Source organism: Stegastes partitus, unplaced genomic scaffold (assembly GCF_000690725.1).
Source record: "Stegastes partitus isolate 25-593 unplaced genomic scaffold, Stegastes_partitus-1.0.2 Scaffold1181, whole genome shotgun sequence".
NCBI classification, from domain to species: domain Eukaryota; kingdom Metazoa; phylum Chordata; class Actinopteri; family Pomacentridae; genus Stegastes; species Stegastes partitus.
In genome coordinates, this window is record NW_007578912.1 from 61,843 (window position 1) to 74,639 (window position 12,797).

Consider the following 12,797-nt stretch of genomic DNA (forward strand, 5'->3'; position numbering starts at 1 on the left):
CTAACAGAAGAATCTGTCATACCATACAAGTCAAGCACTGATGTACAGGTTAGTCTTCTGCAACACAAATGTAGTTGATACCAGGGTGAAAATGACTACCACCTTACACACAGTTCAGGTCAAATTCAATCCGTTTTGACATTTGACAGCAGTAACAATATCCTTAATGTCATTCCTTTAGCCTGAAATTTGATGACTTTTCCTAAGTGACACAAAATACACAAAAAAGTAAACATTTTAAAATTGTATACTTTTGTACAAGTGTGACAGATTTTTGTACACTGTGGCTGTGTTGCTTCAAATTTCACTCAAATCAGTTGAGATGGATTTTAGATCTGGATCATCAGTGTGGGTCAAATCAAGGAAAATGGCAGGTTTAGGGAATCTTGAAATCGTGAAACAGTACAGGCTATGTTAAATCTGTATTTTTTGATTACATTTATTAAGGTGAAAAATGCTTTTTAGACATTCTAAATCATTCTGTAGTTTAAAATTTGGTACAGAGACTTATTATATAGGATCCTTTGACATGAATTCCTCACAGTCAAGACAAAATATGAACAGAATGTAAAGGTTAACTGATTATATGCTCTGTCAATTAAGGTGGCTGGAATGCTAATATATTACATCCTCTCTGGGGGACACCATCCATTTGGCGAACACTATGAATGTGTGTACAACATTCACCAAGGGAAGTACAGTTTGGATCATGTTCAAGATTTGGTGGCAAAGGATCTCATCGAGTGGATGATCAACAAAGAACCAAAGGACAGACCAACAGTGGAAGAATGCTTGAGTCATCCTTTCTTCTGGCCTTGTGACAAGTAAGGAAGAAATGCTGACTGACTGATAGATCTGTTATCATACAACTGGCACAACAATTTCAAGTTCTGATTTCACTTCTGCTCTAAACTGTCAAAAGAGCTGCTAATGCTAGCCTAATATCTGATATTCTATCATCCAGGACTAACTGATAGTAATTAAACAATGTATGCTAACATTTGCAGCCACTGCTACAGCGCCTATAAAAAGTATTGACCCCCTTTGGGAGTTTTCATCTGTTATTGCTTTTCAACATTGGATCATTGTCAACGTAATTTGGCTATTTCGACAAGAGTTTTTTTTTTTCTTAAAAAACATGGCTAAATCAAACAGATTACTCTAAAGTTATGCAAATAAATTTAAAATGGTAAATGTCATGTAAATATTTCCCTTTCTTGTCAATGGTGAACACTGTTGTTTTACTCCATTCTCCAAAATGCTTGAGATCTGTCAGGTTACATGAGGATCATTACCAAACAGGCTTTTCAAGTCCAGCCACACCTTCTGGAGGTTTGGACTCTTACTCAACCACTCCAGAACACTCGACTTGATGTCTTTCAACGATTTGGCTGTATACTTTTGGTCATTGCCTTGCCAAGAAGCAAATCCAAACCCAAGACGCAGTTCTCTTGCAGACTGCATCAGGTTGCCCTCTAAGACTTCCCTATGATTTGCTATGTTAGTTTTTTCCTGCCAGGGTAAAATTCCAGGGCCTACTGCAAAGAACCATCCACATCATGATGCTGCCACCACCATGCTTTATGGTAGAAATGATGAACTTGTGATGATGTGCAGTATTTAGTGTCTGCCAAGAATAGCATCCTTCCTGATGGCCACCAAGCTCATTAGGTCTCATCCCCATACCTTCTGGTGAACTCTGGAGGGTTTTTCAACAGTGGCTTTTTCTTTGCCACTCTCAAAAAAAGTTTTGACGTTGAAGAACCTGGGTACCAGTTGTATGCGCAGTCGCTTCCATCACAGCCACTGAAGCTTGAAACGCTTTCAGATGAGCCGTAGATGTCTTGGTGGCCTCCATCACTCGACAGGACGACCTGCTCTAGGCAGATTTACACATGTGCCACATTCCTACTGTTTCCTAATGATGGATTCAACTGTACTCCTCAGGATTTACAGTGTCTGCTCTTGTATCCATCCCCTGACTTGTGATTTTCAAGAACACACAGAGTTGCTGAGACTCTAGAGCAGGAGTGTCAAACTCAACCTGCCTGGGGGCCGCTGGAGGTAGGGTCTGGGTGAAGCTGGGCCACATCAAGGATTCCACAAAAAAAGGGTTTCAAGTTTTCCCAAAAAAGTACAACTGATCCAATCTTCTTTAGCTTTTCTAACAACAATTCAGAACATAGGCTTGTCTTACCTACTCCTTGCTGCCAGAGACCTGACAGCGCTTCCTCTTACAGAGCTGAGCCACATTTGACTTGAGGGAGTAAGCAATTGAGACCCTCAGTATGGCTTGAAGATGCTCATCAGTAAGTTTGGATCTGTACTTTGACCTATTGAAGTTCATGGTGGAGAAGAGTTTTTCACACAAATAGATAAAAACAAACAAGCAAAAAAACGCATTTGCAGTGGGTGACAGGATATACTTTCCCTCCACTTGGTGACACTACTGAATCACATTTCAAGTGACTTACACTAAACTTTGATGTCAAGTAGGGGGCCACAAAATATCGTCCTGTGAGCCCATTGGGGCACGCAGGCCGCGAGTTTGAGACCCCTGGTCTAGAGTATCTTCAAGATGTAATTATAGCCAGGAGTACTGATTCAACGGTGAGATTCAGATACAGGGTTTATTTCATACAGAAATTACTTACAACACATTCATTGCGCTTGATGATCTCTATTTTATTCATACTGTGACTTCTAGCACCAATTGATGACCCCTGTGCTGAACTCGATGGGTCACTTTAAAGGGCAGGAATACTTACACAATCACTTATTTTACATCTAAAGTTTTAAATGAATTATCATTACTGTGTAGAAATCTGATTTCACTTTGATGTGAAAGAGTCTTTTTTGTAAATGATTGTCCACAAATCCAGATTAAAATGACCATGATTCAATGTGGAAAAATAAAAAAAAGTTAAAACCTCTCATGGGGGTGAATACTTTTTATAGACATTGTATATCCATTTCTTACTATTTATTTTTTTCCCTTTTTTATTCAGGATCATATATGATTTGTTTTCTATTTTGCACTTAAAACATTTTTTTTTTTCTGTTTTAGGCAAGTTGAGTACTTGAGAAGGATTGGTAACAGAGAGGAGGTGGTAAACTGTCGAAATCCTGATCCGGAACTTCTTAGATTGCTGGAAGAATATCTGGGGGACGGATCCTTCAAGCAGTGGAAAAACAAGGTGAGTGCTATTGACCAGCTTTGACGTGTGTATTCCGAAATTCCCTTTTGTGACGAAACGTTTTTTGGTGTTCCAGCTTCCACAACATCTTGTTCAGGAGGTGGATGGCAAAAAAAAAGCCTATCCTGAAACCCCACTGGGATTACTGCGCTTCATACGCAACCTCCACGAGCACTAGTAAGTTAAATTTAATTAAATGTGATGCAAGGCCTTCAGGCTGTCCCTGATCATTTGATTGTTTTTTGTAGTATTTAAGAGAAATATCAGGTGACATTCATCATCTGCTGAAACAGCCAGTTCTCAGAAACTGAGCAAATCCTCTCTAATTGAGGTGTCAAGATCATGTGTTTTTTGCCTTCACTTCAATCTCTTTTCCTAATGTTACATAGGTGGTCCCAAACCTTGTTGTCAGGCTCCAGCAGGACAATGTCCGAAATGTAGTGTGAGAGTGTAGGATGTGCAAGCTCCAAAAAACCTTGACCACCTGTATTCTCTACATGAATGTCAGATAATAATCCTTGACATTGTCTCTGTCCTGAGACATCACTGCAATTAGCTGTAGTCCCTGCTTGCATCACTAGATGAAGCTTCTTACTTTTTAAATCTGAGATGTCGTGAGGAGAAGGTCACTCAGACTGCATGCAGTTCTGTGTTGGCAAGCAAAGAGCACATTTGGTCAAATGTCTCGGGGCCATTTCCACCATAACAAGGTGCTTTCAGTAGCTGTTCACAAGTTTCTGGTTGTATCTTTGACCTATCATCCTGACAGAACTGGTGCAGTTTGTTGGCTTTCTGGCACAGAGTTGTTTTGTCAGAACAGTTCACAGGTTCTTGATGAGGTTTAAGTCAGGTCTTTGGGGGGGCCAGTCTAAAAGCTTAATTCTAGCCTGATTCAGCCATTTCTTTACCACTTTTAATGTGTATTTGGGGTCATTGTCTTGTTGAACCACTTAACTGCGTCCGAAGTCCAACCCTCTGACTGATGATTTTAGGGTTTTACTGATGAAAGTGGAGGATATCTTCCTTCATTATTCCATTTACTTTGTGTAAAGCACCAGGTCCACTGGCAGCAAAACAGCCCCAGAGCATGATACTGCCACCACCATGCTTGATAGTAGGTTTTGTGTTGTTTGAGTGAAGGGCCTCATCTTCTTCCCCCAAACATATATCTGGTCATTGTGGCCTAATATCTCAGTATTTGTTTCATCTGAGCAATGAACTTTTCTCCAGAAGGCCTTTTGTTTGTCCAAGAGTTCAACAGTGATCACAGCACTTGTACACTGATCAAGTAGTCTGATTTTAATCGGGTTAATACAACAAATGACATCAACCAGTTTTTAACATGACTTAAATGGATAATTGTATACCACCAGTTGAAACAACAGACTTTCTGACATGATATTTGATCCTTTTGTTTGAGGTTTATGGGGTACTTTTGGGATAACTTACTGTGTAATTTACAAAAATGAAATTAAAGTCAAAGATATGTTATCTTACTACTTTGTGATAAAATTTTCCTCTGTGTTCACAGTGCTCAATATGCAGCCCAAGTCGATCTAACTGCATTGTTTCCTGATCTCTTTGGATGCACTTACAAGTTTGCCAAGACCCAAGGATGGAATTTAGAGACGCCCTTGAAGGAACTGTTTAAAAGAGAAGACATCGGAATCACCTTTGAGTTTCAAGCCACAAACGCTGAGGAGCATCCGAGTGCCCCAGTTCAAGAGACTCAACCCAGTGATGCTAAATTAAAGAAGGATGAAAGACCTTGAAAATGATTTTAAAGTCTTACAGGCAGAGAAAACAACACACACACACACACACACACACACACACACACACACACACACACACACACACACAAAAACACACGGATAATTCACACATAATCATGGCAGTAAAGGTGTTACTACTAACATCAACTGTGCCTTTTTTTCCATTTGAGAGTCACAGTGAGACGTGACAGAGTTCATGCTCTGATTGATGGTTTACATCTGTGCCCTTCTTACTGTATTGAAATGTGTCATGTCAAATAAGCCTGTGAAGCTACTTCCAGAGATTGTATTCTTTTTACTTGACCACTATTCTGACAAGGAATTATTCTGCTTTTATTTTTGCTACATTTATCTCATGGCTTTACTTTACTTTACTTACTTTACAGTTATTAGGATGTAGACATACAGGACAGGGCTGGTGTCCAACTGAAAAAATGTAAATTAGATATATTTCACTCCAGATTGTAATTTTATTATTTTATACCGAACTCAATGTGATGTAAGTTTTTTTTTTTTTTTTTAAAGTATTTCAATTTGTAATTAAAATATAATCGTAAGATGTGTGTGTGTTTTTTTATTTTTATTTAATCATTTTAATTTCTTGAGTTGTTCTTGACTATGCCTTTTGACGTGTTCCTTTGTCTATCATACCCTGTTAGAAAAAAATCGAAAATGAAAAANTCTAACATTTAGCTGTTAGTCGTATGATAAGTGAATCTGTGTGCTTGCTTCAGGACCTGCTCACAGTACAAGTAAACTCAACCTTTTAGTTTAGTTTAGGTTGGCTTCGTAGCTTAGCTGTGAAGTTCCAGAGGGACTGTGGAAGTTCTAGTTGCAGCAGGCGAGGTCAAAGTGTGGTTCTGTTTATCTGACGAGTCAAGATAGGAGTTTCCAGGATATAATTTCTGCTTTTTGAATGCAACAGAAGTTAGTGCAGTATCACTTAAACGTCAAGTGATACAGAAATGTGTCACATTACAATAACTGCATTAAGTTGATTATTAGCGTTGTTGCTCTGATGTAAATTAAAAAACTAACACTTCAGATTTACTTTGGGTTATTCCATCTCAAACCACCAGGGGTCGTCTGCTCGACCATCTCTGATTTGCTTATACGGATTTTTCTTATCAGAAACGATAGACATATAAAATGGTAAGCGTTCAATTTTACATTGAATTATCAAATAGTTTCCCAGATTTAAAAAATGCCCATTGACCCATTTTCAGCACATTTATGCTCACATCAAATCTGAAATATAAGTAAGTGTTTTGTTTTGTATTATTGTGAATTACAGCTACACATGGCTCAGAAATATCCCTAGTTGACTTCTGCATTATCAGAGTTTTGGGTAATACAGTGTGTGCTCAAAGATGCCTCTTTTAAAGGTGGCGCAAATTAATTTTTTTTTTACATTTTTCAGCTCACTCGTAATCAGAGAATCAATGACAGAATGAGAAATAACTGTGAAAATTTCAGGTATTTATGTTTCAGTCGTAGCAAAGCTTCAAATTTCAATATGCAGGAAAACATGTTGCAGGAACGTTGATTTTTTAAAACATTCTATGTTGGAAAGTACTCAATATATGAAGCTAAAATCTCAGTAATATTTAAGAATATCTAGATTTGTGGCTTTGAAACTTTCAGGCAAATTAGAGATTGTCGAGCAGAAATTCTTCTGAAAATGTAATGACTTTAGATGGAGTGATCCTACTGTAAGGACAACGATAAAGAGTGACCCATGAAGCTCCGGATCTCATGACAGATTCTTGGATGCTTGTCGAAAGTTTTAGATGGTGCCAAACTTTATAAAAATATATCATAACTTTGTCTCCTTACAGGTCATCTGAATCAAAGCAATGGATGTCCTCACACAGTTATTCAGCGTCCCTCGAGCAGCAGAAACACATCCTGTAATCCAGAGTATAATTGACAATGACCTCAAGAAGGTCAAGAAATTACTGAAAGACAAGAACCCCAATGAACTTTATCCCGGCGGACAATGGGGTTATATAACCCCACTGATTGCTGCAGTTGTAAATCACAACAGGGAGATTTGTACTTACCTTTTACATCAGGGTGTGGACCCAAACTGCCGATGCCAAAATCGATGGACACCTTTGNTTGTTTTCTATTTGAGAGTCACAGTGAGACGTGACAGAGTTCATGCTCTGATTGATGGTTTACATCTGAGCTCTTCTTACTGTATTGAAATGTGTCACATGAAATAAGCCTGTGAAGCTACTTTCAGAGATTCTACTTCGTGAGATTGGATTCTTTTACTTGGCTATTATCCTGACAGGGAACAATTAGAGTTTTTTTTTTTATACTGTGATGGAAATTGAGTGTAGCTTCTCATTTGCATCTTTTTATAACCTTCTGGCCTTTCAGTAACCTTTTGTATCCGTCATACCCTGTGGCCTCTCTGTAACTTTTTGCACTTGTGTCTCGACTTAACTGCAGACCTGTTGTACCGCCTTGTTTCAGTCTTGTTCTTCTTAGAAAAGGAGAACCGATGACTAAGACGCGTACTCGCTCTGAAAGTTTGTTTCATCCTGTTTTTGTCCCACTCCATAGTTCTTGCCAGTGTTATAATGAATGAATGAAAAATACTTTATTTATCCCAGAAGGGAAATTCAATTATAACAATTATAACAGAGTAACGGCCCGTTACGATGCTGCTTGACAAAATGATGCTGTGTCTTGGCTCGCTACACTGTCATTCAAGCTGCGTGTTCGGATATTTTGACATATTTTCTAGTAAAACGTGCAAATTTTCCTAAGAAACTCGTTTCCCTACCATCGTCTTCACTGCTACCGCTGTTCTTCGTTTGCATAGCGTTAGCGCTAACTTTGCTAAGTGTTGCTAAGACACCCACTCGCTACGCTGTCAAAGTCTTCTGGTGAGAACCCTGCACTCTGTATGACCTCTTCACGGAGAACAAAACTCACAAAGACACTCTGCTCTTTATGAGTTTGTTTCAGATTCCCATGTAGTAGAATTTCTATTACATTCTAAATCTATCTGATGGCTGAAGTTGCTAGTTAATTCACAAATTAATGATGAAACACAAAGCATATAATAAGAACAAACAATATGATGGACTGTTAGAGTTGAACTACTTAGTTATATAGTGTAGGTGGCAAAATTAGAATTCTTTTCACATCATTATTACCGAAAAAGATGCTGAAATTGTTGGTATTTAAAAAGGATTTCTTCTGATTTTCATTGTGTTTCGTTTTTGCTGTTGATGTGATTTTACTACTATAGTCACTTTAACAGTTGTACCATTTTGAATGTTTTAGTCTTTGTAAGGGGGTAAGCCATTGTTGTATTTTCCATAAAAGATGAACAATAAAATTAATCTTTACTTGCTTCTCTATATAAATGTGAGAAGTTGGTTGAGCTACAGGCCAGAGAGGTAACTTTAGGTCACTGCTGCTGCACATTCAGCTCCACGAAAGCAGCTGCTGTTTGGTTTGGTTGTGAGCTGATCTGGCAGTTACCAGGATGTACACATACAGGTCAGGGTTGGTGTCCTTCGTACAGCCAAGTACACTGAACAGAAATATAAATGCAGCGTGCAAGTGGTGTTCTTTATCAAGAGTGAAAAATCTTATTTGCATTATTTTGGCTTCAATTTCTCTAAAATGAGATCTTCCACTGCTGATAAATTCTTGACCATTGAGTTAATTCACACCTTTGTCAGGCTTTATAGGATAATGATCAGATATTGTGACCAGCACACAGGCACTCTTTTGGTCAGTGAATACAAAAGACCACCTTCAAATGCAACTTGGTTTAAATGATTTGATGCTGGGTTTGTGGCCTGCTGGATGCTAGCACTGGAATGTCTACAACTCCACCGTTTGATGTCTGTTAAATTATTTGAGGCAGCTCTGCATGTCTGACAGTGTGATCCTGTCTCTTAGAATGTCCGCCGGCTTCGTCAAGCCCTTTACAAAGAGCAGGTGAACGCTCCGCAGGCAAAACATTAACAACCCTGTTAACTTGTAGACATGATTACTGTATGAAGCCTGAAAGGCAAAACGCAGGGAAAAAATAGGAACAAAGCAGCGGAGATGTTGTTGTGCTGCTCCAATGAAATGGGAGGAGCAGGAAGAGGCAGAGAACAGGAAGAGACAGAGAGACGGAGCGAGTGAGAGAAACAGCATGTTGAGTTATGATGACTTAAAATTCCTGCTACAGCTTCAACACTGTAAGTGANATATTTGATCTCTTTTGGAAGCATCAACAAACTCCAACAATCTAGAAAGCAGTTGTCAGATACAATAAATGTCTCCGGTGCCATTAAACCTGCTTCATAACGTGGCTGTTCAGAGTGTCTTACTGTCATGGGAGGAGCAAAAAAAGACAAAGAAAGAGGAAGCAGAAGGAAAAAAAACTCGGTCAGTGACAGACTGGAGGAGTTCAGGCTACAACAGACACTCAGCTTCAACACTGTAAGTTATTTCCCTGCAATCCTTCACTAATTCATCTGTTATTTGACATGATCATGTAAATGTTTACTTAGAGCTCTCACTCTTGGATCCAAAAATTATTTGTGGACATGTCTCAGCCATAAACTTTGCGAGTTGAATCATGTGAACAGCGTCAACACAACCTTTACCTGAATGAGAAAGTTCTAGACTGAGGAAGTGACAGCAGTGACTGGTGTACTGGTGCATGTCATGTTGAAATGTAAACAAATATATTTATAGAAGAATATATAAATATATTCTTTAATTTCACACCAAGGCTGGATCAGTTATGTTTGTGACTAACTTGAATGACTAAGCCGGTTTTGAAGTCATATTTGTAATACATTGTCGTGATTATTTAATGTCCCAAGATTTTATCCTTTATTTAAAATTCAGGTGTTGCATCAAAGATTTCCCCCCAGTCAGTCGGTGTTTCCATTTTCATTCCCATTTTATCCCCTCTGCGACTGCACAGTTTGTAGTTGAGCAATTACTGACTGGTTGAGGTTTTGGGAGGGGTTACGTTAGGCTATGCTCTTGCATGTAAGGACATGAGCGCCAGCAATTGTGTAATCTTCTTAATAATGTGAATCACAGCCATGTGGTTTTACAGCAGACGATACTCAGAGCCCTGACTCTATCATATGTTGAGATAGAAATGGTTTCTGATTTAGGTTGTCACTGATTTGAATCTACTGAAATTGGTGATAAATTAGAATTTTATCTAGATTTCTAAGTACATGCAAAATTACCAATGAAAAGAAAATTAATACAGTGAACCACAAAGCGCTTGTTCAAATAATAGATTTCTGATGCCTGTCCAAAGTTAAAGAAAACAACTGATTCTATAACAATGTATCATAACTTTTTCTCCTNCAGGCGGTTCTGTGTTGGCAAGCAAAGAGCACATTTGGTAAAATGTCTTGGGTCAAAGGCCAACCCTGGAGGACATCTTCCTTCATTATTCTGTTTACTTTGTGAAAAGCACCAGATCCACTGGCAGCAAAACAGCCCCAGAGCATGATACTGCCACCACCATGCTTGATGGTAGGTCTGGTGTTGTTTGGGTGAAGGGCCTCATCTTCTGTCCACCAATTATATATCTGGTCATTGTGGCCTAATAGCTCAGGATTTGTTTAATCTGAGCAAAGAACTTTTCTCTAGAAGGCCATTTCTTTGTCCAAGAGTTCAACAGTAATCACAACACTCCAATTTGTACACTGATCAAGTAGTCTGATTTTAATCGGGTTAATATAAGAAATGACATCAACCAGTTTTTAACATGACTTAAATGGATAATTGTATACCACCAGTTGAAACAACAGACTTTCTGACATGATATTTGATCCTTTTGTTTGAGGTTTATGGGGTACTTTTGGGATGATTTGCTGTGCAAATTACAAAAATGAAATTAAAGTCAAAGCCTTGTGATCTTACTACTTTGTGATAAAACTTTCCTCTGTGTTCGCAGTCCTCAAGATGCAGCCCAAGTCGATCTAACTGCATTGTTTCCTGATCTCTTTGGATGCATTTACAAGTTTGCCAAGACCCAAAGATGGAATTCAGAGGCTCCATTGAAGAAAATGTTTCGAACAGAAGACACTGGAGCCATCTCTGAGTTTCCAGCCACAAACACTGAAGAGCATCTCAGTATCCAAGAATAAGAGTCTCAACCCAGTGACTTAAAGTGAAATTGAATTCAAAAAGGATGACAAATCTCAAAAACCACCGCAGAGTCTTACAAGCAGAGCAAACAAGAAAAATTCACATAGAAGTTATTCCATGTAATCATGGCAGCACATGGGTTATCAACACGTTTTCCTTTTTCTATTTGAGAGTCACAGTGAGACGAGACAGGGTTCATGCTCTGATTTATGGTTTACATCTGTGCTCTTCTTACTGTATTTAAATGTGTCATATGAAATAAGNATTATGTCTCAACGAGCAAGGCACCACTTTTTTTTGTGGAGAAACTGCTGGAAGCAAAAGCTAACCCAGATGGATGGATCCATCCTGTGGAACGACAGATATTCTCACCAGTGCAAAATGCTGCTCTTTGTGACCGTGACGATGTCATGAAACTGCTCATCTCTGCTGGTGCCTCGGTAACACTGTTACCTCCAACACATCTTGAATATCTTGTTCACAATAAAAAAATAGTTGAGATGGTTCATAGCTTGGCATCCAAAGGACACGAACTATGCTCCAAAATCAGATATTTTCTGGATATGGAATATGCTGTGATTGAAGAACAACCTGAAAACGTGTTCAGAACCTTTGACCAACACATGCTACTGGAAGATCCTCAGAGCCATTTGACCATAATTGAACTGCTGTTTACTGTTGCTGGAACACATGATGAAAAATACATAGAGGGAAGTATTAAATGGCTGAAGGAAACCAAAAATGTGACCACCTACATCTCAAGTGTAATCTGTCGCTTTCCAAACATCCCTGAGGAACATGTAACAACAGCTATCATTAGTTTACATGCAGTTTTCTGTACAATGGAAGACATCCCAAATGAGCAGTCACTGGCTATAATCCCCCACCTCCTGGAACAGCTTTGCTTAGAAAGGACACCTGATGTTTGGATAATTGTTCTGCAAACACTGTATGTGATAACACAGAAAACAAAAGGCACAAATGGCTGGGATTCCATCTTCTTGGAGAAGTTATGCAAAACAGTTGCTCCATTTGTAAATGACCAGCACTCCTCTGGCATCAGACTCTACACATATGGCATCTTTGCCAACTTGCTCTCAGTTGAACATGCGGCAAACATTTTTACATCAGTTGGGATAAATTCAGTGCCTGAAGCGATACTGACATCTGCAGATATAAAAATGGATGACAAGCTGAAAGAAGTTCTCAGACGTCTGAAAACTCATTTTAGCAAACCAATCCAGGAATGTGAGGACAATACAGCCTTACCCGAATCCAAGAAAAAGAACAAAAAGAAGAAGAAGAAGAAGAAGAAGAAGAAGGAAAAATCTGAAAAGCCAGAAGGCCAAAGTGATGCTGTTTCCACTGCTGCAACTGATCCAACAGTTTCTGATGTGGAATCACCTTCAGATGGGAAGTCATCCGACTTGAACACCACCAACCCATCAGGAACACAACCCTGGCTACCGCTTAGCAAGAGGTGGAAGGAAAAACTAGAGAAGCTTGTTGCCACCGATAAAAGTAAAGTAACCAGAATTAAGAGCCTGACTTATGTGAATGATCCCAAATTCCGCATCGCGAAGGGAAGTGATGGTACTGAAGTCTTCTTGGGCCTGAGAGATGACGGCACAGAAGTTGCAATCAAGAGAATGTCTAAAAGCAACTATCAAGTGCTGAAGAA

The 12,797-nt window shown here is 39.0% G+C and overlaps 1 protein-coding gene across 3 annotated transcripts in view; it reads left to right on the top strand.

The window, feature by feature from the left end:
- Nucleotides 1-11,372, top strand: part of LOC103368634 (serine/threonine-protein kinase/endoribonuclease IRE1-like) — a 19,779-nt gene extending 8,407 nt beyond the window's left edge. The window contains exons 5-6 of one of the 3 annotated variants that reach the window (XM_008297056.1): nt 3,274-3,374; nt 10,923-11,372. In XM_008297056.1, the coding sequence (XP_008295278.1) occupies nt 3,274-3,374; nt 10,923-11,115 (294 nt within the window). In that variant the 3' untranslated portion in view covers nt 11,116-11,372. Of the gene's footprint in view, nt 1-3,273; nt 3,375-4,728; nt 4,973-10,922 lie in introns of those variants that run through there. The other 2 variants (XM_008297054.1, XM_008297055.1) reach the window with 2 other exon arrangements.
- The last annotated feature ends 1,425 nt before the right edge of the window (nt 11,373-12,797 follow it).